At 44.7% G+C, this 22,908-nt stretch overlaps 1 protein-coding gene across 1 annotated transcript in view; it reads left to right on the top strand.

The window, feature by feature from the left end:
• The window catches only part of efnb2a (ephrin-B2a), a 31,633-nt gene extending 25,348 nt beyond the window's left edge, over window positions 1-6,285 (top strand). Inside the window, exon 6 of the mRNA XM_020635459.3 lies at window positions 1,769-6,285. Within this exon, the coding sequence (XP_020491115.1) occupies window positions 1,769-2,172 (404 nt within the window). The 3' untranslated portion in view covers window positions 2,173-6,285. The remainder of the gene's footprint in view (window positions 1-1,768) is intronic.
• Window positions 6,286-22,908: the final 16,623 nt, after the last annotated feature.

Genomic DNA, 22,908 nt, shown 5'->3' with positions numbered 1-22,908 from the left:
ATCTTGTCCCCTCCCATCTTTTTATTCAGCCCATTCCTCCATCCTGGTCGCTAGCAGGGTGCGTTTGGGCGGAGTGCTCTGAGCGGAGCGTCTGAGGCTCTGTAATCCCCGTGTAAAACATGGGAAGGGTCCTCTCTGTGCTCTGTCTGCCACTCCGCATCCACTCCCCCGACCACAGAGAAGCCACAGTCAGGCCCTCAGGAGAGCAGCAGCAGACAGGGGGAGACAATAATCCCCCCGTTCCTGTCCCACGGAGAACACAACACAGCAGCCCCTGAGTGTTGGACCAGAACCAGAGCGTCTATCGCTGCGAGTCAGAGCACAGCTTGCCTTTCATAATTCATGTCTCATGTGGACATCAAATATTTCGTTTGTATTTTTCCCTCCCTGCGGGGCCATGAGTACGAAAATGAAGTTACTTTTTATGTCTTTTGAATCGCAATTTATCTAAGTGGCGTTCGCCTGTATCTGCCCCAGCCATTGTATCTCCTATCAGGCAGCACTCGCCCTACTTTCAAGGTTGCAGTCTTCACTGGCTGAATTTGAATAGCCAACGGATCGAATGTGACCTTTACACGAAAGCATTCTATAGGCAGGCTTCACCCTCAGCCGCGCTGCTGCTGGCCTCTTCCCTGCACGCTGACATGATGAAAAGATTGTGCAGAATAAAAAAAGGTGGAAGGCAGGAAAAGACACAAATGCTCTTTAAAAAAAAAAAAAACCCATCAAGCTCCTGCTTCCACTTCTCTCCTCTCCTTCCTTAAAGGCGTCAGAAAGTGTGTCTTTGGATCAGAGCGCGCACACCTTCCTCATGTCAGATTTGCGGAGGCTGCCTCAGAATCACATCTCTGTAGCGTTGGAAACACCCCAAACTCACGCCAACATCACACAATAATTGGCCGGGATGTGTGATTCTCTCTCAGTCTCCATTTTATTCTGTGAGAAAATCTCTTTTTTTTTTTTTTTTTTCAGTTTCCAGCTGATGATTTCCTGTGAGTGAGATTTTGCATCTCATCTCTCTCTGTCACAGCGACCTTTTCATTCATTCATCGGTTTTAACCGTGTGTGATAAAAGCATTTCCTCCCAGCTGATTTTAATAATTAACCAGCTGCCTGTACTGGTGATGTCGGAGGTTAGAAGTGTTCAGGTCAACATGTGATTGGAGGCTAAAATCTGCTCGTGTGCTTTGAAACTACAGGAAAATCCTCCATCTTTTTCCAAATGTCCTCTTTGTGTTTTGCTGTTTTAAACACCTCTTGGTAACTTTCTGGAATTTAGCATTTCACCTCCTGCACGTTTTTCCTGGAAACAGCGTTCTCCGCTCTTTGTGCACGCCATCCCAAAACACGCTAACGTTCAAAGTCCTCGACCCTTTCTAAATCATGCATGGCTTGAAAACTCAAGGTCGTGTTCAGCTGAGAGATGCAGCTACAGATGTGTGAAGCTGATTTTAATAGAACTTTGTCGTCACATTTCACGTCTTAGCGCTAGCTGAATTAGCATCTTTGCCCGTCGCCTGTGAGTGCGGCGTCTCGCAGCAGGTGTAAACTCGTTTACCATCAGATTTAATTTGATGGCACGTCAGACGAATTAACGTGTTTCGGGTGTAATGGGTGTTTGATGATGGAATAACTGGTTTTAAATGTATAATTACAGCCTGCCTCCAGGATGAAAATGAAGCAGAGCTCGTTCTGTCATTTGACTCACCTGTGTTCCCACTCTCTCTCTCGCTCTCTCTCTCTCTCTCTCTCTCTCTCTCTCTCTCAGGTGTAGCACACAGAGAAAGCAACGACAACGACGACGGGGGAAAGTCCTCCAGCGTCATCGGCTCCGAGGTGGCCATCTTCGTGGGCATCGCCTCGGGCAGCGTCATCTTCATCATCATCATCATCATGCTGGTCCTGCTGCTGCTCAAGTACCGGCGGCGGCATCGCAAGCACTCCCCGCAGCACGCCGCCACGCTGTCTCTAAGCACCCTGGCCACGCCCAAACGGAGCGGCGGCGGGAACAATAACGGCTCGGAGCCCAGCGACATCATCATCCCGCTCAGGACTGCTGACAGCGTCTTCTGCCCGCACTACGAGAAGGTCAGCGGCGACTACGGGCACCCGGTCTACATAGTTCAGGAGATGCCGCCTCAGAGTCCGGCCAACATCTACTACAAAGTCTGACGAGGAACTTTTACGGGAACAATCCTCGGGCAGAGCGGGTTTTTGATTTGGCCAGGCACCGCCGGCACGCCCGCTAACTCTCGCTCTTTCTCTCTCTCACTCTGTCGACTCCTCCTCCTCCTCCTCCTCCTCCTCCTCCTCTCCTCTGATGTTTTGTCACTAGTTTTTCTTTCTCAAAGTTTGCTGATACCTTGTGGCTTCGGTTCGGTTACAGTCGGTGCGGATTAAAAGTGTGGAGGGCGGAGAGATGGCTGAAGCTGCCACTGCTGCTGCCGGGGCTCTGGGGGAAATAAAGAAGATGATCTCTTCTTCCCCCTAAAAGTTGCTCCCCGTTTTGTTTTGTGCACTGCAGCCAGCGAGGATTGTGGGATTGGAAAAGTCAGACGGGCGCACAGTGTGTTTTTGCTATTTTCAGATGGGACGGACAGATGGATGTATGGACGTGAAGGTTTCCTGGCACGAGAGGAGGGGAAGAAAAAAGACACTACTGCTTGGAAAAAGAGAGCTAAAGAGACAAAAAAAAAAAAAAGAGTGAGGAGGACAGAAAAAGGAGAATATCGGCTGACCATGAACTCTCAAAATGGCTGCCCGCTGTTGAGAGACTCTGTGGATTTAGCAGGCGGAGGAGGAAAACGGAGAGAGATCCTCGCAGCGATCCTCTCTGGGACTTTTCCTGACTGACTCACGGAGATCACCCATTCACCCTGCCACCCACATGCCCACCATCACATAAACACACAATCACCCACGCACACAGACACACTGTCTCAATGTGAACCGTTTGGGTTCCCATGTGGATCGCACCGCTTCTTCCTCATCCCAGAAAGTCATCCATTCAGATTTTACTTGAAGGTGTTCTGTATCTGTTTCTTTTCATATCCTGTCGTCGTTCAAACGCAGATGTTCTTTCCTTTCGTGACATGCCGCATCGTGTCGAGTGACCCCCCCCCCCCCCCCCCCTCAGTGGCTAGGAGTGGTGAAAGTGTGCAAAGGCAGAGTGAGGATTCTTTTCTATTTGTGCCCTCATGTAGGGACTCTGGTGCATGCCATGGTCTACCCAAAGGGACTCCTGGAAAGAGTGGAGGACTTTCATACACATAGAGCAGCACTTTGAACCCCATTCTGGTACCTCCACTCTTTGCAGAGAGAGACGCAGTGATAGCTAGAGATGGGAGAGCAGCTGTATCCTGTCAGAGTGAGCAGCAGCAGCAGCAGCGACGACGGCTCTCGTCTTTGTTAACCCACACTGAAGTTTGAGGGGCAATAAGAAATCCAGTTCGCCTTACTGCCGCACGAGGTGAAGACGAGGCCCGAGATCTAGTTGCGGTTAGCGTAGCTGGCTGACACAGCTCTAGGTACTGTAATGTTTACCCCGAGGGCGATTAAGGGTGCCCTGCGTAATCGGTGCTCTCCTGTTCCAGCACGCTCCACATCCCAACTTGTTAAACACGACAGCTCTGCAAGAAGCCCAGAGCTTCAAAATATGAAGCAGCAGGTACCCCCTCTATAGCTTTGGGTTCTGCACATACAGGACTCCATGTTTAAGTAAGCAATGATAGCATTCAAGAGGAAGTTAGACTATCAAAACAAAGCTGTCAGATTATGTTCTTTACTTAACGCACATCCATCAGTTTTGTCTAATTTTTCAAAAAAACATCTAAAACATAAATTACATATTCACAGGAGTTTCGGCACCTTCATTTCCACAACATTAACCCTTATGGTATTTGTCGTTGCATGCCCAAAACTCATAAAATGTCAACAGTTCCTGCAACCTTTTATTTTGAAAGTTGCACCAAATATTGCACCTCTATGATGACGATCTTGACGTCTTTATTTAGAAGTCTTAGAGGATGTTTAATCGCTTCACCACAGAGAGATCTTCACATGTAGAACCGATGGCGGGGGAGTACCCGGAGCGTCTTATTTTGAAGGGCTGGGTCACTGAGCTCGTGTGTTTGCAAGTTGGGAGTGCGAACGTACTGACTATTATTGATTTGTTTTTAAAGCACAGGGACATCTTCTTACATTGTCACTGTTTCCCATCCTCCATTAGCATTTCCATATTGTGAGTTTTTGATTTACTCTTTTTTTTTTACTTAATAGATGTACATTAAAAAAAAAAAAAAGGACATTACAAAGATGAAAAAATACAAATAAAAAGCAGAATTTATTTATGATAGACACATAGAGCACAGGTGTTGTCAAGCAGGATGGAGGACACAAAGAAGAAGAAGAAGAAGTAATGTTAATATATTATGGTATAAGTGCACATTATGCAATCTAGGTTTTTCATTATTTGATATCTCTCGACCCGCTGAGTCCTGTATTTTCACGAGCTCTCGCCCTCAGACTCTGGGCTCGGCTAGGGCAGCCTGGGCCCCGGCCCCTGGGGCGTGGGGTTAGGGGACCCCGAATAGCTCACATTGGTGTATAAAAGGGCAGAGTAGCTGTGTCTACCACACTCACTCAGTGTAGCATCTCCCAAAGGAAAACTCCCATGAACACCCAGTGCCCCGATTCTCCTCATACACACCCTTCATGTTCTCTGTGCATGTGTGTGTGTGTGTGTGTGTGTGTGCGTGTGTGTTGAGCAAGTATCAGTGATTCACATTCATTTATATCATCAGCGTAGGATCATAAAGGTGACCTAAGCTGCTCCCCGAGCATGAATCAGCCCATCGTCATTTGTTTTTAAAGAACATCAAATTTCACCGAAAAGCCAAGCCTTGTATGATCTGAGGTTTGTGCCTCCAAGAGGCTACAAAATCTGCAAATATGCAATTCTTATTTATTTTTTTAATCGATTCTGAGAAAAAAAAAAAACACCTATGGAAAGTGTTCTTAACCACTGAAAGATGTAACGACAAACAGATGACACAAAACTAGCAAAGTACGTCACACATGCCTGCTGTCGGGTTCTGATTTCCTGCATTATCTCGAGTATTATTTGAACCTTTTTCTGTTTGAACGACGTTGCCGTAGTACAAAGGTAAACTGTGAAAAATGAAACCATTCAAAACGCATAAATATATATATCACACCTGGACAGGTTTTCAAGAAAAGATGACACACGTACGACAAAGAAATGGCTGTTTAGTTGCTGTCTGTCTGCGGCAGAATATGACAATCTTATTAGTTTCTTTGAATCTGGCGTCCTTTTCTGAGCCGCCGCTCGACTAACGCTCTCTCAACATTGACCCGGCTCGCTTCAAAAGCCTTTTTGTTTGAAATGTGGCGGCGATGCTGCGAGAGTCTTAGCACAGGGGGCTCGGAGAAGCACTTCAGGCTACTGTAAAATGCCTTGCTCGTATGGTCAGCCCTCGGTCACTTGACTCAGTAATTTTGCACCGTACTTCTGTAGGTAAACAAACTGTAAATACATTAATGTTTGTATTGTATATGGATCCTGGGTTGTTACAATAGCCTTATTCACCTTTTTAGGAAAGTAAATGGAAAAAAAAAGTTCAGAAAAAATGGAATACACTTCAGTTGAAACAGAGCATACTACTTTTTTGGTAAATAGCTTATGTAAATATTGACCAGAACCCAATAAAAACATTTTTTATAAACTCTTAAAGTAAGATGTTTTGTATAAAATTTGAATTTTTTGCTATGTATTTTAGCTAGCGCTCGATGGAAAGTCCGTGTCCTCCCCACTCCCTCCCCTTTTGCACTGTTTCCATGGTAATTTGGTTTAAAAAAAAAAAAGAGAGAAAAGTTGCCAAACCGACTGCTGCATATTTGTGCCATAAGTGTGTACCATAAATATTTATTGAATTAGTTTTTTTTTTTTTTGGTTTTGTTTATGATTTAATTTCAGTCCAGTTTTAAGTAACACAGTATTATCTTTGCATTGTTTGTTCTTCTCCCGCCCCACCACCACCTCTCCCCCCTGGTGTTTTTTCTTTCGTCCCGTCGTCATGGTTACTGGGTGGCTGTAGCCCCTTTTCATCCCCCCTCTTCCTTGCAGTATGAGATGGCCAGGCTGTGAAAAATGGTTTTTGATCATTCAAACATTTAAAACAAGTTCAAAGTGAGGATAAATGACACACATTCCACCAGTCTGTTACAAACTGAAAATGTTTTTCAATAAAATGTTTTTCCTATGGACGCGCTGTCTGCTCGTGGTTCTTTGTTGCTTCTGCAATGAAATGTGAAAATGTCCTGACATCAGCAGCAGCTCTACACCTAGAAATACCCTCAAAAAGACGAGTCCACCCTTGATGATGGAGTCGATCTCTTTGGTTTCAGTTTTGGATCCAGGACAAGCAGCTATTTCCAACAGAGATTTTTAAAACCCCCTCTCAAAACAACGTAATGGTGATGATGTCATCTGAAAAATTTGATTTCTGCACAGGTCTTTTACTTCTTCTCAGAATATTGCCCACACAAATGGACTTGGTTTGGAGAATTCCTAGAACACACTTTAAGAATATTAGTTCCTGGAGGTTACAGGCCGACATGAAACCATCATCTCAAAGAAGTGGACTTCATTGGTTGTGATTTTTAGTGAATAACAGGCCGTGTAATTGTACCACAGAGAACACACACAGAGTGAGGAAGGTGTGTGTGGCGGGGCTCCCTCTTTGTTGATGTAATATGGAGGCAGTGATTAAAGGATCCTGTTTGCTATCAGTGGGATGAAGGCTGCTCGCTGAAACAGAACCAGCTCAGCGCCAAATTATCACTAATCTGGTGAGTCAGGCGCGCTCGTGATTTGTCAGCCAACATTTCCAGGCAGCTAGCCTGTATAACCAGCCGAGCTGCCAGTGAGTCATGGGCAAGAAGCAGCCAGAAAACAACCAGGCAGAAACTCAGCCAGACTTCCCTTACACTAGAGCTGGTTAGTGCCAGTCAGCCAGCCACCAAATCAGCTCGTATAACCCGTCCTTTAACCACCGTTAACTCTCCGTGCAGCCAAAGACTCGGAGCCAGGCTATCGAGCAACAGGCAAGATTATAGCTGTGACAGCCAGCCGTCCAGATAGCCCGCACTCCCAGCCAAGTCCACATTAGGGCGGTCAGAGTCTTGGCTTTATTTTCACATAAACACTCGGTCACTGGGTCTGTAATTGCTTTTTGGGAAAGGTTGAATTTGAGATGCAAACCTTGCAGAAAGATTCAGTGTATCAGATTTCAAATAGAGGTTCCTCACATTTTATTGACAACATGTTTTTGCCTTTTCTTTGTTTTTTTTTTAGCTAAACCTTTATGACCGAAAAAAAACTCCACACAGGGGCTGATCATCCTTGGGTGAACCAACACACCCATTGGTAACTAGAACTTTGAGCAGTATGCCATCCAAAGACGAGTCAACAAAACTGCAAACACCTCTGATATGCAAAGTGATCAGAAGGAATCAAAAGAGTTTTTCTGGTTGCCAAACCCCGACCCTCGGCCTTATAATATAATTCTGTCTTTCATGCTCACAGAGTCCAAGAAGTAAACATCATCTTATACTTTCAGGATCCACATCAGGGTTCTCCCCCTTCACACTTGGTGGTTTTCAAATTGAACTACGGCATTTGTTCAAGAGTAGAGCTTGTTGAAGCCCAGAATAGGATGAGGTTCTTGGATGAGGTTTTTGGACAACATACCCTTCCAACATACACATTATGTCATAATGTGAACAAAGACCAAAAAGGACGAGTCCAAAAACTTTAAAAATAGGTTTTAAACACCATCAGCAACCAGTAACTTATCTCAAAGGTTCTGTTATTATGGTGAAATGAAGACATTTTTTGCATTACTTTAACAAGTCTGAATCAGTACTCGTATTCAGACTGCCCTTTACGTTCCTGTGACGTTTCGCCTTCAATCTGAATGCCTCAGAGCGTAATGGGGCGACAAAGTGATCCCCCCTCCCCCCCTGAACCATCTTCAGAGGTAGTGATGGTGCGTTCCATTTGCCAACGGATATCTGAGCTGGGAGTGACGCCACACCCCGAGTTAACCACGCTCCAGTTTTAGAGTTGGAACCAAGTCGGGCCAGCAACATGGACGCCTCCAGGAGTACCTTTGTTTTGTTGGCTAATACCTAAGACCGGCAACTCTGAATTTCCGATTTCTGAGATCAAATGGAACGCACCATAACAGAGGCGTTACAGAAGCGAGACTGATTCAGCGGAGCCATTGGGGGAGCGCAGCACTGTGTGTGTGTGTGTGTGTGTGTGTGTGTGTGTGTGTGTGTGTGTGTGTGTGTGTGCATGTCTGACTGTGTGTGTATGTGGAGTTCCCGCTGTGCCACGCTCCATCAACCCAATCGTTAAATCACTATGAACGTACCAAGACGTAATGATGGCTGAACTTAGTTACAGAAACGTTGTCTGAAAAGATGATCATCCAGTAAAATAAAATGTACGTAGCATCTAACAAAACAAAACAATGCACAGCTGTAATCCCAACACTCCCGCTAAAAGAATGTCCAGTTTCACTGTCGGACACGTGACATTCTAATTGTCTGACTAATCTGAGAACAGATGACGAGTTCATGACTAACGATCAGAAGTAGAGAAACGTGGGAGAGCGAAGATGAGAATCCAACAGTCCGGCAAGAGTTGTGAAGCCAGTCGGAGAGGCATGTTTAGGGGATTAAGTGATTTCAATGTTTCTATTTTAGTCTCTTTTTTTTCTCTCAGCAGGTAACAGCGTGAGCCTCAGACGCTAACACCTTCCATTCATCCACACAAAGGAGAGGGGCGGAGCCGGCTTTCTCAACACACAATACCAGAGCAGGGAGCAGGTGAGTGAGGCTCCACCTGCAGGGAGCTCACACACATTTTCGAGAAGTGTGTGTCACTGTGTGTGTACGTGTGTGTGTGTGCGTGTGTGTGTGTGTGGTATGGCCGCTCTCTGATTAACTGAAGGTGTTGGCTCTGTTTACATGCCTGTGTGGCATGTCAACAATGTCGCCACCCAAACATTCAGGAGTGGGAAAAGTTTGTGACGGTACCAACACCGTGTACTGAAATTTACCGTTTGGTATGCCTGGATTATATTCTCACAGAAACATCTGCACTAAACTCAGAGTGACCTGCGATGACCACATACGTACTTGTTATGTAATCATTATGATCTTTATTCATAATGGACTTTTCTAAACTCAGGTCAGAAAGAGTTTAATTATAACTTTCAATGAAAGCCTTAAAATCACAGCCAACAAGAGGACGGTCAGTAAACTCAAGGTGCACTGATAGCCTAGCGGTTATGTCGCACACCACATGTACGGACGCCATAGTTTTTGTTAAGTGTGCGTGGGCTTGAATCTGACCTCGACCCTTGCTGCATGTCGCCCCCCCCCACTATCGCCTCCCGACACTTCCTGTCTCTCTTCAACTGTCCTATCCAATTAAAGGCAAAAGGGGAAGGGTTGGGGCGCTGGTGACGCAGTGGTGTGTGGAGGCTGTAGTCCTCCAGGCGGGCGGCCCGGGTTTGGGTCCAACCTGTGGCTCCTTTCCGGCATGTCATTCCCCACTATCGCTCCCTGATTTCTGGCTCCATCCGCGGTCCTTTCTCTCGAATAAAGGCATAAAAAGCCAAAAAATGAAATCTTAAAAAATAATAAATAATGAGATACTCAGGTCCCAGATTAAAGGAAAGCGATAACGTAAAAAACAAAACACTGTAATAACAGAAAGATGGAGGATAGGAAATCATGAAGCTGCTCTGTATAGAAAGTTCCTGAGCTCACTTCTGTTTTATTTTAATAAGAATGAAAATCTTGCCAACAGACAGGGTAGGTAACTGCTTGGGGTCCCAGGCTAGAAGGGGGGCCCCATGAGGGCTGACAAATCTGAGCCAAAGCAGTGGTTCAGAATGTGAAAATTCTACAATGACAGTAGGATACCTCCCTAATGGAGCCCGACATGTTCCTGTGAAAACTTAAGTTGGTCACTTAATGTTAGCTATGAATGCTGTTGGGAGGGGTCCCTAGGGAATTTTGTTTACGGTCCCTCCAGTCTCTAAAATCGCCACTGATGAAAATAGACTCGTCACGAGCAGCCTGACGACCACCGTCTCTACATGTGATAATCCTCGATGATATAATGAAAATCTTCGTCGTGAGCAAACAGAAAGGAATCCGTTCTCCTGGATGAGTCATGAGTTTCTGTGTGGATTATCTTCTGAATGTAGGATGTGGGTGCAGCCTTATGATTTATTGTGCACTCCTTCGACAGATATCAAAAACTAGGATTGACCTCCACACTCATGTGATTCAGCTGTATGCATTATTGAGTCATTAACACACTCAGTAGAGCTGCAGGAACATCTCAGATCACAAACTGTCCTTCGTTGTTTGAAGTTGTTACGATAGTATGCAAAAGAGTGCAGAGCGTTTTCTCGTTCATTCACACCCCCAGAACAAGATCTGTTCAGCATGTCAACAAACACGTCTCTGCATTGGAAGCTGCCTCCAGAGAGTTCTCATCCGACTCAAACTACTCAAACCAGTGTTCCCAGCGGTCGTCTTCCTCCTGAACACAGACTCACCTCTAACGTAGGAAACATCACGGCCATTGAAAACACACACTGATGGTTTCTTTGTGACGTTAAATTACGGACATGTGCATGGAGGTTAAAGACCCCCACCCCCCTCAAAAAAATGTGACTACTCCCAGATGATAAACTTCTTCAGCCTTCTCAAAACGAAAAACCCATTAAACACCCGCAACGCCTCATCGCCTCTCAACAGCACTGCGCTTCCCGAGCCATGAAAATGAAAACCAGGGAGATAACACGGAAACGTTAAATAGGAAAAACATCAGAAAGTTTTCTTCTCTTCTCCTCTTCCCCATCAAAGTGTGTGAGTGAGATGCGAAGAGATGACGGACCACCTCAAGAGAGCGAGCGATGGGAGGTTCACAATTTGTTTTCTCTTTTTGTTTCCTGCTTTTTTTCTGTTTTCATCTCTTCTTCTCAGCCTGTTTTTTTTCCCCTTCTGATAAACACTGGAGAGCTGAGCCGCAGTGCCATGAAGACATTTTCATTTTCATCTGCAGCCTCATAAACAGAGGCCTGTGAAGACAATGTGGTTAGAAATGATGAATATATAGCCAGTGGCTTTAATATCTTTAATACTCGCAGCGGATGTGCCAGAGAATGGAACGCTGCATTAGATAATGATGAAAAAAAGAAGAAAAAAAAGATGCAGAGTGCTTTTCAACTCTGAGGTTGTGAGCTCCATTTCATATTTTTAACTGCAGGTTTTCAGCCCAATGCTTCCCCCAGGACTAAGAAGAGCAGCTCTTTTACAGTTTCTGCCTCCGATATAGTCGCCAAAATAACAGGAAGACCCACAATGCAATGCAGGGTCGAGGAACCCACACAAGATTTACAGGAATTGTTGAGCTTTTAGGGGAGACTTATTAACTTTGCTGACTGGGGGCTGTAAAGGTGCTCTCTTTAGCCGACAACATTAGCTTAGCATAAATATAGAAAACAGGAAAAACAGCTGTTGAACTCTGACAGAGATTGTTGTGTCAAAATAACAAGATTAAACATGTTTTATATCAGATTCTTTAAGCAGTTTCATCCTAAATCTTAACTAGCAAGGCTTAAAAGCCTTTTTCAATCTTTGAGGACAGTTTAACTGGTCTGATGTCGTGTTTCTTCCAGCTGAGTTTTGGACGTTGAAATGAGTGGCTCTGGATCCGTGTCACCCATCACATGTCAATCACGCTCATGGTCAACAAATCAAGGGGTGCATCGGTGCAGGAATCCCTCCCTCCTGCTGTCCATGACGACCCAGGAGCTGTCAATCATTGTGCTGTCACGGGACTCTCCTCGGCTTGAACTGCACAGCTACCTTTGTTGGCAGAGTCACACAAGCATCATTAGAAGTGTATCAGTCCCGCCATAACGGACCCCTGAGGAGCCTCTGCTCTGTTTGAAGTTCACAGAGCTCTGCTGCTGCGGTCCCAGAGGTGAAACACACACTCACAGAGAAAATAACACACTCACAGTGCTGTTTCTGTTTGGATATTTGTGTGTGTGTGTGTGTGTGTGTGTGTTTTTTTTTTTTGCAGGGGTGAGATTTATGTAAATTTAAGAAACCTCCTTAGCATTATAAGGATTTGAAACCCTTTGAGTCTCTGCGGAGGAGTTTAAAATTCAGTGACACCACGCTGAAAACACGACCGATGTCCTTGAAAGGTGACACGTTAGCTATATCAGACTTTTTTACCTGACACCAATGAAACACTGAGACACCAACAAGGATAAAAACGTTTTCTATTCAAAATACCATCTGAGTGATACTCATCTGCTGAAACCATTTCCAACCATTGACCAACCCCCTATGGTCTGTGTCTGGATTAACTTTCCTGATCCTTCAAACCTACCAGTTGTGATGACCTGTTATCTAGGATCAGTTCCAGGTCCCAGTTCGATGACCTCCTAGAGGTGAAGATCTTAGCTAGCCCTTTAAAAGAAAGAAAATCTGAATATTTTCCAACTGTTGAGCTATTTGATTACAACAAAACTTTGGGGACAATCTAAGGACCCGGATATCTTGATATATTGAATTTGGGAGGCGCAAATTCCAAAACAGAACCGGGTTTTGGGCCAGCTTAGGGAGGTTGCGTGTTTCCTTGGATGGTGATCAAGCCTTAGCAATGGCTTTGTATTTCTAACAAGTAATATATGTCACACCTGCTTCAAGCAACCTGGGTTAAAGGGTTTTCATGGACCCATTGTAGTCTCCACATGACAACTTCATATTACAGGGAGGGGAGGAAAAAGGGCATCTTATGGATGACGGCATTATTTAGAGACTCTTTAAGCTGCTGCTCCAGAAGCAGCTTAGAGAAATTGAATGTGACAGAAATTGAATGCGAGCGTGTATTTGAAATTGAATGTGACCAGTGCAATGCGGCGTTGGCGGGGAAAGAAAAATTGGATTGCAGTGTAGAGTGTCTGAAATACCTCCTCACTCCATCACCATTCCTAAACTAATCTCTATCACTTCGGAGAGGGTCGTCTCACAGCTTCGAGAAGTAAGGGAGGCTATTCAAGCCGCGGCTGAACCACTCAGCCCTTTCGTCCCCTCATTTCAAAAAGTGGATTGACCTTCTTGCTGCAGTCGGCCTCACACAGTCACTCCCCGCTCTCTTTCATCCGGGGCTGAAAACTCATCTCCACGAAAAGTACCTCATGTTATCCTTTCCTCACATCATCATATCCTTCACCGACATCTTCCTCCTCCAGTACCTATAATGTGATCTTGACAAAAGACAAAATCCTTCAAACTGTCCTCTTCTTCTTACCACCCATTTTTTTGTATTCCTTCCTCATCCCCTGTTTCTGAAATCATCTGTTTGAGTTTCATCAGGACCAAGTCTTTCTAAGCATTCTGGTTGTGTCTCCTGTCTGACACTAATTTCTTCACACTCAAATGTTTAAAAAGTACACTACGCTACAGTGACAAAGTTGCAGAATCTACCGGCAGCTGAAGCTCAGAGGTAGAGTCGGTCGTCTCTCAACTGGAAGTGTCGGGGATTGGATCCCCAGCTCCTGTGGACACATGTCCGCAGTGTTGGAGCCCAAAGCAGAATTCGCTGGGGGCCCCTCCAAACAGCATTCATCGCCATTATGTAAAACAAAAACATTTCTGACACCAACACCAACTTTAAGTGACCAACTTGAGTTTTCACAGGAACATTGGAACAACATTGAATATTGTCAGATCCGGAGGTTTATACTGGCATTGTAAAAGTTGCACATTCTGAGTCACTGCTTTGGTTCAAAGTTTGTCATCCCTTTGTCATCACTAGCCTGCATGGGGCCCCAAGCAGTTGCCTACCCTGCCTGTTGGCAAACAGCCCGTCTTTTTCTGGCCTCAGCAGTGACTCCTCTGTCCCTGATGCTCAGATCACAGACCTCCTTTTTGTCAGTCTTATCAGCTCACGGGGGTTTTGTGATTTCCTAATGTGGTGTTGCATAACTACAACACAAAGGCTCGGATGCACATCTATATGAGGATATCAGGGAAGAAGAAGAAAAGAGACAAATTAACAAAGCAACTCAATTTCATTTGCATTGTTTTAATGGCGGACTGGAAGATGGTTTGCATACATAAATATAAATGGATGAATTAGCACTTTGGCTCTATGGGTCAGAGCGTCAGCGACACGTTTGGTCCATTGTGATGGAGAAAGAAGAAGAGGAGAGAGGTCCAAAAACAAATCTCTTCTTTCCTTTCCTCCCAGTCGAGCCGGATCATCAGCACTGATCCGTATGATGGGCTGATGATGAGGTGTCTCACACACACACACACAATCACAACGAGCCGGGATGTAGCATTAATCACATGCAGGGTGACAGACGATTGAATATCATGGTGTATGAATAATGAGAGGGCTCCTGGTGGACAACACAGAGCGGAGGTGTGATAGAAAAGAAATGAGAGGAGAGATGAGATGAGATGAAGGATGGACAGACGTCTCGTTAGGTTAAATAAATGACTAGAGCATAACGGGATGGACTTGATTAAACAGAAATACATCATGTGACTACAAATAATTTGAATCAAAATCTTAATTGTAACCTATTCAAGAGCAGTTTAGGAGTTCTGTATAAGTTATCTTGCAATCTAGCCGAGTCATGAGAAAGATTAAAGATATCAACATTTAATCCTCAATATGTAGCATCCTCCATCAGTGTTGGGGATCTGCGTATCTTGATCTATCAAGAGCTCAAAGTGCCGTATTACCCCTCAAGATAACTTCCCCTCCAGACCGCAGGCCTGCAGGCTTGTAGTACCTAAATTATCATAAAAAGTAGTATGGGAGGTAGAGCCTTCAATGACCAGGTCCTTCTCCTTTGGAATCAAAATAAATCTGTTGAAAAGTGAAGCCGAGGCTGGAGTGCAAAATCCTGCAGTTCCTCGAGTGTCCACTAGAGGCTGGCTGCAGGAAAAAAAAGCCTGTTTTTACAGCAGAAATTAACATGTTTACAGCCTGGTTCAAAAAATACATTGATCTGATTAGTTATTGTCATCATGGGCACACACTGACTCAAACGGTTCAGTTTAGATTTGATGAACGATACTTGTTATCAATAGTTAGGCGTGTAGCTGACCTGATTGACAGGCGGGCGGGATGTAACGGTTCATCAGGAGGCTTAAAACCCGCCTCAGCTCCAGCTCTCAGCCTGTCGTTAGGCTGACTGAAAGTTAGGCTGAGACCGGATTTCCAACATGGCGGCTGCTGCTGATGAGCCTCTAGAGCCCCCTGCAGGAACAGATGACTTCTGGCTTCATCCATTCATATTTACAGTCTGTAGTCTGACACCAACCCGGGTGCTGTGGTTACAGTCTGCTCGCTGATGGTCTTGTAGGTCATATAGGCTCATGAGGATTCATTCGGTCTTATTCAGAACCAGAAAGAAAAAACTCCTCACAGGAGTTCTGACTTTTTTTTTTTTTTTTAAAGAAAATCCTTATTAATAAAAAGCCTGAGGCGACAATACAATAATAAAACACGAGCTTGAGTTGATTATCTACTTTAACTGTTTAAATTCCTGAAATAATTGGCACATAATTAAATGATGTACAAACAATTTCCTCGGAGTAAAGCTGGTGGTTTGTTCTGCCTGCTGTTTCCTTTTTCATGGTTCGTAATTACAGCTTTTTCTAGACAAAGAAAAAGGATACATAAAAAAAACCCAACACATGTTACAAACAAAGGAGACAACAGAATGCACCAAGAGACAACAATAAACATAGGAGGAGAAGAAGAAGAAGAAGGGGAGGCTGATGAAGGAGGGGACGGGGGTTCATGTCTTTATCTCAGTTTGTGCATTCATTATGTATACAGCTCGCTCCCTGATGCTGCAGGCTGCCTCTCGCTTTAAAAAGGTACAGTCGGGTTTTATATGTTGCTCATCCTTAATGTTGTGCGGCCCATCTTAGTGAATGTAATCCTATAGAGAAATATGTCTTAATATGTCAGAATCCCCCGAGCCTATGCGGCGAGAATCACTCCCCCCCCCCCCCCCCTTTGACTGTACAACATTAAAGTGAAAATAATCCAGGCTAAAACTGGGTCTGCATACATTACTCTGTCGAGCTCTGCTTTATTAAGTACATAAACAACTCGTCCTTGCTCAGGCTGCCGTCCACAGGACCTAAAGACTATTTGTGATGTGACCCACGAGATGAAACGGCGAGCTGCTCCGTTGGGGATAATTTAGAGGCAGACTGGAGAGTTATGGCGCCTGCACGCCGAGGATGTACGGGGGGAGGGATATTCAAACTCTAAAAAAGCTGCTCCAAATAACCGCACCCAAATGGCTGCAAATGTTGGATTCAGTCATCTTCCAGGAAAACTGTGAGAGTTTAATCCAAGCTAATAAGGGAAGGAGTGCTGACAAACGAGGGTGCCGGGTAAAAGGAGACAGATGATGGCAGGATGACAGGTTAGCAGAACTCGCTCTCACAAGCAAACGCTGACTCAACGTCTTAACTGTGTTTATGAAGGCTGGCTTTAAAATCTGAACTTTTACACTCCAACAAAAGAAAACAAACTTGTTGACAACAAATTAGATTTGCTTTTAGCTTTTAATTCAGTTAAACATTTGACGACCTCACTACACACAGAAATGACGCCGTCCTTCTGACCAAGAGGAGCCATGTCAGGATTTATTCTGTGTTGGCAGCGTCCAGAAACTCCTAAAAGGAAATGAATGTTTGTTAAAATCTTTGGGTTTATTGATTAATGATGGACTGATTGTTTATCCAGCCGGTTCCAAAGGCTAACTTGTAAAAAGCAGCAAAATACAAAAAACAACGTACCTCTCTCGTGTAATCCCTGGGTGCTATCTTTATCATTTCGATGTGCCGTTGAAGTCAGACGAGGGATTTTGATGGCAGGTTCTTGCACCGGACGGGTGATGGATGATCTACTGTCATCAAGGTAAAGGTGTTTGATTGTGATGAGAAATTGTCCATGTTGAATTCTTTCGGGGAAGTCTCATTTCACAATACTTAAAGTTGGTTTAGTATGTTATTAATTCAAGTTTTTTTTGCATTGATATGTAAGTTGAGTAAGTTCAAAATGGCTGACCAATCTGTGAAGACTGCCTGATGATGTAATCTGAGGCTGATGGGATGACGGAGGTGATGAAACTGTGAAGACTTGGCCGTGATGGGGAGGTGGAGAGTCGTCCTTGTTGACAGCTCAGGAGTGATGAGGAAAGAGTGTCACATTGATTCTGGTCAGTGCTACTCGGCTCTAGCCCGAGGTCTGGCCTCAGGTTCTATAGGCCTCGGTCCTGGTTGCTGACCTCTTATATGATCTGAAGTTGACTACAGGAAAGTGAAAGATAAAGATAAAGAGATAAAGATAAACTTTATTGATCCCCCATGGGGGAAATCTTTTTTCTTTATCAACTGAAGGCTCTGCCTCCCATAATACTTCAGGAAGGTTGTGTTCTGCATTCATGGCCAACCAAGAGCTCTTCAGAATATGACCATGCCTGACCATTGTTAAAAAATATCAAGATTACTTTTATCCTCTTGTCTAGAACTCCAGAGATAACAAAGTGTTCCTTCCTTTCCTCTGTAAGACAACATATGGCTGCTGCTGATGTGTTCAATGACTTCACATTGTGGAGCATCAATGATCTCTCAGAGGCAAACCTCTCATTTTACCAGTGGCACTAGTTCATAAAAAATAGATTACACATCATCCAAGCTCTGTTGATTCTTGTAATAATTTAAAAGATGTTCACTTAGCCGCCATTCTGCATCCACCTGAGGCGCTTGTTAATTGTGTATCTGTTATTTTTCTGTCTTACAAGCGAGGCTGTGATCTGTTTCTTACAGCAGCGCCGTGTCGACTTGAATTTAGCCTACTTTTTAAGTGTATTTGCACAGTGATTCGTTTCCTTTAGTGAAATGACAACCAAAATAAGGATATAAAAATACGCCACACAGACAGGAGGAGAGCTGAGAACACAACAAATCGTCTCAGGTGAGATTTTCCCAGGGGACGACGAAGACATAAAAACAAACTGCACAACAAAACAAGAACAAACGTCCAAATTAGGATGACAAATGTAGATACAAGACAATATATTGTTAAGTACAGAAAAGGGATCTCAAGTCAGCGATACAACATTTGGGCCACTTTGGATTCTAAAAACAGAGTCTGAACCTGAAAATGGCTGAATGGAAACGCTGTTTGTGAGCCCGCACGATGAAATTGAATGTCTCCCCCCCACCCCCTTCTGTAACAGCAGTCTATCTGTCGAGTGTCTGACAGTCTACGGACAAGGCTGACTGAGCGCCGCCATTGATCCACTCTGTACTCTTGACCAGCTCTGGCACATTATAATCTCTGCTAGACACACACACACTGAGACCACATACAGGGACAGACGTGTTCCTGATGCGTGTGAGTGTATTTCTCTGTGTCTGATCCGTCCGTCTTTCTGAGCTCACAGACCGCCCGTCACAGTTAGAGGACCCTTCTCACCTCTAATGGCTTCACTCTGACCGTCAGCTTGTGGTATCAGATCAGACCCCTCGTCGATCATCCTGCAGGAGATGAAGCCCACTATCCTTCCCTTCATCACTGTGTGTTGTTCAGTTTGTTCACAGTCACGGCCTGAGGAAACAGATCGCAAACCAGAAGTGTCACCACTTGCTATATGGTCACATAACAACACATTCCTGCAATAATTCAGTTTCAGTTGATGGAGGGACTTTGAGGCAAAAAACCAAGGCCAAGTGACGATTGACTTATCCTTCATAACTCCTTGAAGACCACCTTTTTAGAGGTTAAGAGTAAATGGACAGCGTGGCGGTATGGGTTGAAGGCTTAATGTACTCCTTTTACACTGTCTGAAGCTTCGTTTTGATATTCAAGCGATGCCCTGATAATTCATGACAAACAAGATAAGGCCTGAAATGCCCAAAGTCTGCCAAGTTCAGGAAATGAAAACAAGAGTATAGGAGTGATGATTGTGCAGACACCACTAAACGAGGAAACTATTGCTGCACAAATTCAGACGTTGAGTCTCCTGGTATGAAGACAGGTAGACGTTCGGAGATCAATCAAAGATGGTTCCTTGCTGTGGTAAACAGATCTTTAACCGATTACTGTCTGGGATCTCTCCTGCACAAATCTGCTTGGGATCGCTGTGTTTTTATTAAGGGTGTGACCTGAATGTGACACCCATCTGAAGTGAAATCCACGTGGAGAAGATGTGCAAATAAATAAATGTGTGTGTCTGGAGTTCTGCTGAGTGAAGCGAGGTGCTTCATTGTCTTTTATGTTTAAAATGGATCAGCCAATGATCTGTCAGAGCGAAGGTGATGGATGTTTATTATCAGGCGTGTAATTATTTTCATGTTTGTGCAATAAGGAAAATGTGGTGTGCATTAAAATCTTGATGTGTTACATGTAAACAGTACACTAGGACACACAGGTCAGCGGAAACAAAATGTGACTCCTTCACTCCGACAACCTGGATTACGTCCATTTACAATCAAACAGCAGACTCAAATTAAAGCCAGAGGTATAGATTCAATAAATCGAGCACATGGAACGAGACGAGAGCACTTTAACTGTTTATTTTATTACAGTGAGTCTGTGAAAATGTGTCTTAAGAAAGTGATTTAAAAGATTACAGTTATATCTATTGCTGATCTTGGCTTTAAACGCTCGGATATTTAATTCCCATCCCCACAGATCGTATTCCAGACAAGAGGATATCGATCATTTCTCGAGCCTGAGCGGAGTCCAGGATCAACATCTGCATAATGTTACAGCTTGAAAGTGGAGTGAGAACATTCCTGGGCTAATTTTGATATACGCTTAAGTGTAACAAGCTGCAGGGAAACAGAGACACGCAAATCCCAGGACAAAGGGTTTCTGCTTTTTTTAATAGATGCATGTGAGGGCTAATAAGTTAGATAATTTCTCACGGTGACAGATATGCAGATATTAGCCCAGAGTGTAACCCAGTTTAAATGTGAGTGTGAGGAGGCTCTCTGGGAGGTGGATGTGCCCTGGTTGTGTACACTCATACATACAGATAATATGCATCAAAGACGAGGCGTGCAGGAGGGAAACACTGAGGGCTGAGGGGGGGGGGGGGGGGGGGGGTGGCTCATAACTCACATTACTACAGCTTCTTATGGGCCAAAACTGTCAGTTTGATAGTAATGCATGCAGGCTGTGAGAGGAGGAATAAAGAAGAATTCATCGGCTGATTTATGTGTCAAGCTCTCTCGTAATGCTAAAATTAAAGAAACACCCCAACAGTCTCACATGTCAAACTCAGTCTGCCTATCATCAGGATGATAACTCTGACCTATAGGGAAATTATTTTTATTTCAAAAAGGTCTGAGAACAAACTACAAGATGTCGACTGCAGACAGATTGTAACTTGGATCATGCAGTTTGAAAGATCCCGGTCAGGCAAACCGTGTTTTTATTAATAAAGCACTGATCACAACAAAAGTGAAGGCTATATCCAGCAGGAGCAAGCATTCAACGACAGCTGCAGGCAAAGACCTCGAGTACGTCAGGGCAAGGTGGACGGCCATCGCCATGTAGGGTTTAGAAAGACGGAAGGACAGATTGAAAGGGACATGATCGTACTTCTGGATGTCAGGCAGTGTGAGTGGAAAAATAATCGACATCCAGGTTGCTGATTTCTCAGATGAAACAGAAATGTATCCGGGCCGAGCACATACAGTACACACCCCTTTCTGGCTCCCACAACACAACCATGTAGACCGATGGGAATCAAGAGCCAGGACATCACCGGGGTTGTCAAATGGGAACATCCCTTCACCGGCCTCAATTCGTCCCACGATCACGCGGTGAGGCTGGACAGTGAGCTCCGGCGTCACAGAGCCAGCCCTCTCCATGCTTAACACAATGTCAAAATGTCTTCTTTCCTTTAGCCTGTCTTCTTTCCTTATGTCCTCTGCAGACAAAAACAGGAGAAGTAAAGTGGGGTACACACTACAAGATAATCGAGATGATTTTGGGCTCAATTCCCGCCATCCAATGGACAGCAGGGGGACTTGAACCAGCGACCCTCCAGTTCCCATCCTAAGTAAAGTGTCTCAAAACAGAGAAAACAAAACTCTGGTGTGAGGAGGATTTGGTATGGTTAGTTAGAAGTGAAAGCATAAATAGAGGGCGAAAGTTCACGAGGTTTCCCGCAGGGGCCCTGATGTAAATTTCCTCGACTTCTCTGTAAGTTTCCATAACTAAGAAGTGTTTAGTAGATGAGGTAAGCATGCATTCTGCTCTGCTCATTCATAAAAAGAAAACAGACCTATGTGTGATTACTTTTATATTCCCCGACTTCCCCTGAGGATTTATGCAAACTGCTGATTTTCTCTGTCTTGATTTACACCTCTCATTATTCCATGTTTCAGAAATTCCATGTGCAACGGGAAACCTGGTGAGTGAGCGTAGCGAGAGCAGAAGAGAGGAGGAGGAGGAGGAGGAGGAAAACAAAGCCAGGCCTGTATAGCTCGCAATGATAGCATCATCACCCAAAGTCAAAGACCCTGTCTGTCTCCCTCGACTCTCAGAAGCCCGGCCAGAGAGCGAAAGAGAGAGAGAGAGAGAGAGAGAGAGAGAGAGAGAGAGAGAGAGAGCAGAGCAGAGGGAGAGATGGACCAGAGTAAACAGAGCACAGAGAGATGAGATCCAGACTCTGCCCTCTGACATACTGGTGATGAAATGTAGACCTCATTAATTATCTTTTTATTCCAATGTGATTTCAGCTGTTTGGCTCTCGTGTTGACAAGCTGTCATCGACTGTGCTGAGAAGAATACAGCTGCACTTTGCTCGTGAGATAATGTAAGACGTGAAACCTTTAGCAAACAGTCAACATCATCATCTCACAGAACTCAATTCAATTCAATTCAAAAAACTTTATTTGTCCCCGGGGGGGGGGGGGGCAATTCAAAGGCACACAGAGCAGTAAAGTAAAACACACCTGAAATGACCACGACCTCACAACACCACGTTACTCGGTGTTGGTGTGTGAAGGGTTCGGTTTGTGTCCGCACAGCAGAAATTCAGACTGATGGATTTGAAAAAGACAAAGTTTGGGTTTATTTTTAGTTTAGTTACATAAAGTAAGCCAACATGACCAGGATGTAAAGTACACAAGTCACCAACGACTTTTAGCCTTTCACAAGAGTCGACCGCTTATCTTCCAGGGGAAAATCGTGTTTTTGTGACTCATCTATCGCCCTTGAGCACCACCCCGGGTCTGGAGTATATGGGATAATATGCAGAAAGGATTTCTCCTTTGTATTTCTAGCGTTCCTGTTGTCCACACTTCCTCCCTGCTGAGGTGGAGGTCAGAGCAGGCCGTGTATGAATGAGGAAGGCGGTGGTTGTGGGGACGACGCAGTCCGATGGTTATGGCTGGGTGTCAGGGACGTCGGGTGGTAGTAGTGCCCGATCACCTCGCTGAAGGTTGGGGGAGCGCCTTCTACTTGAGAGCCTGGCTTCTGCTGCCCGGACAAGCCCTCCTTGGCTTTTAACACACTGACACAGAAGGGGGGCGTGGTCCATAGCAGCAGGCCGTGCCCACCAACAATCCCGAGGAACTTTCAAGACGTGAGAGCTCAGGGGCTGCCAGGAAAATACGTGGTTAGTAAGTAAGATTTAGAGATAGTGACATGCAGCAATATGATGCACAGAGGGAGGGAGAGATAGGAGGTCAAGGTGCCAGGTCCCCCGGTGGTCTAAG

Source organism: Labrus bergylta, chromosome 13 (assembly GCF_963930695.1).
Source record: "Labrus bergylta chromosome 13, fLabBer1.1, whole genome shotgun sequence".
Lineage (NCBI taxonomy): Eukaryota > Metazoa > Chordata > Actinopteri > Labriformes > Labridae > Labrus > Labrus bergylta.
This window is presented reverse-complemented; position numbering and strand designations above follow the sequence as displayed.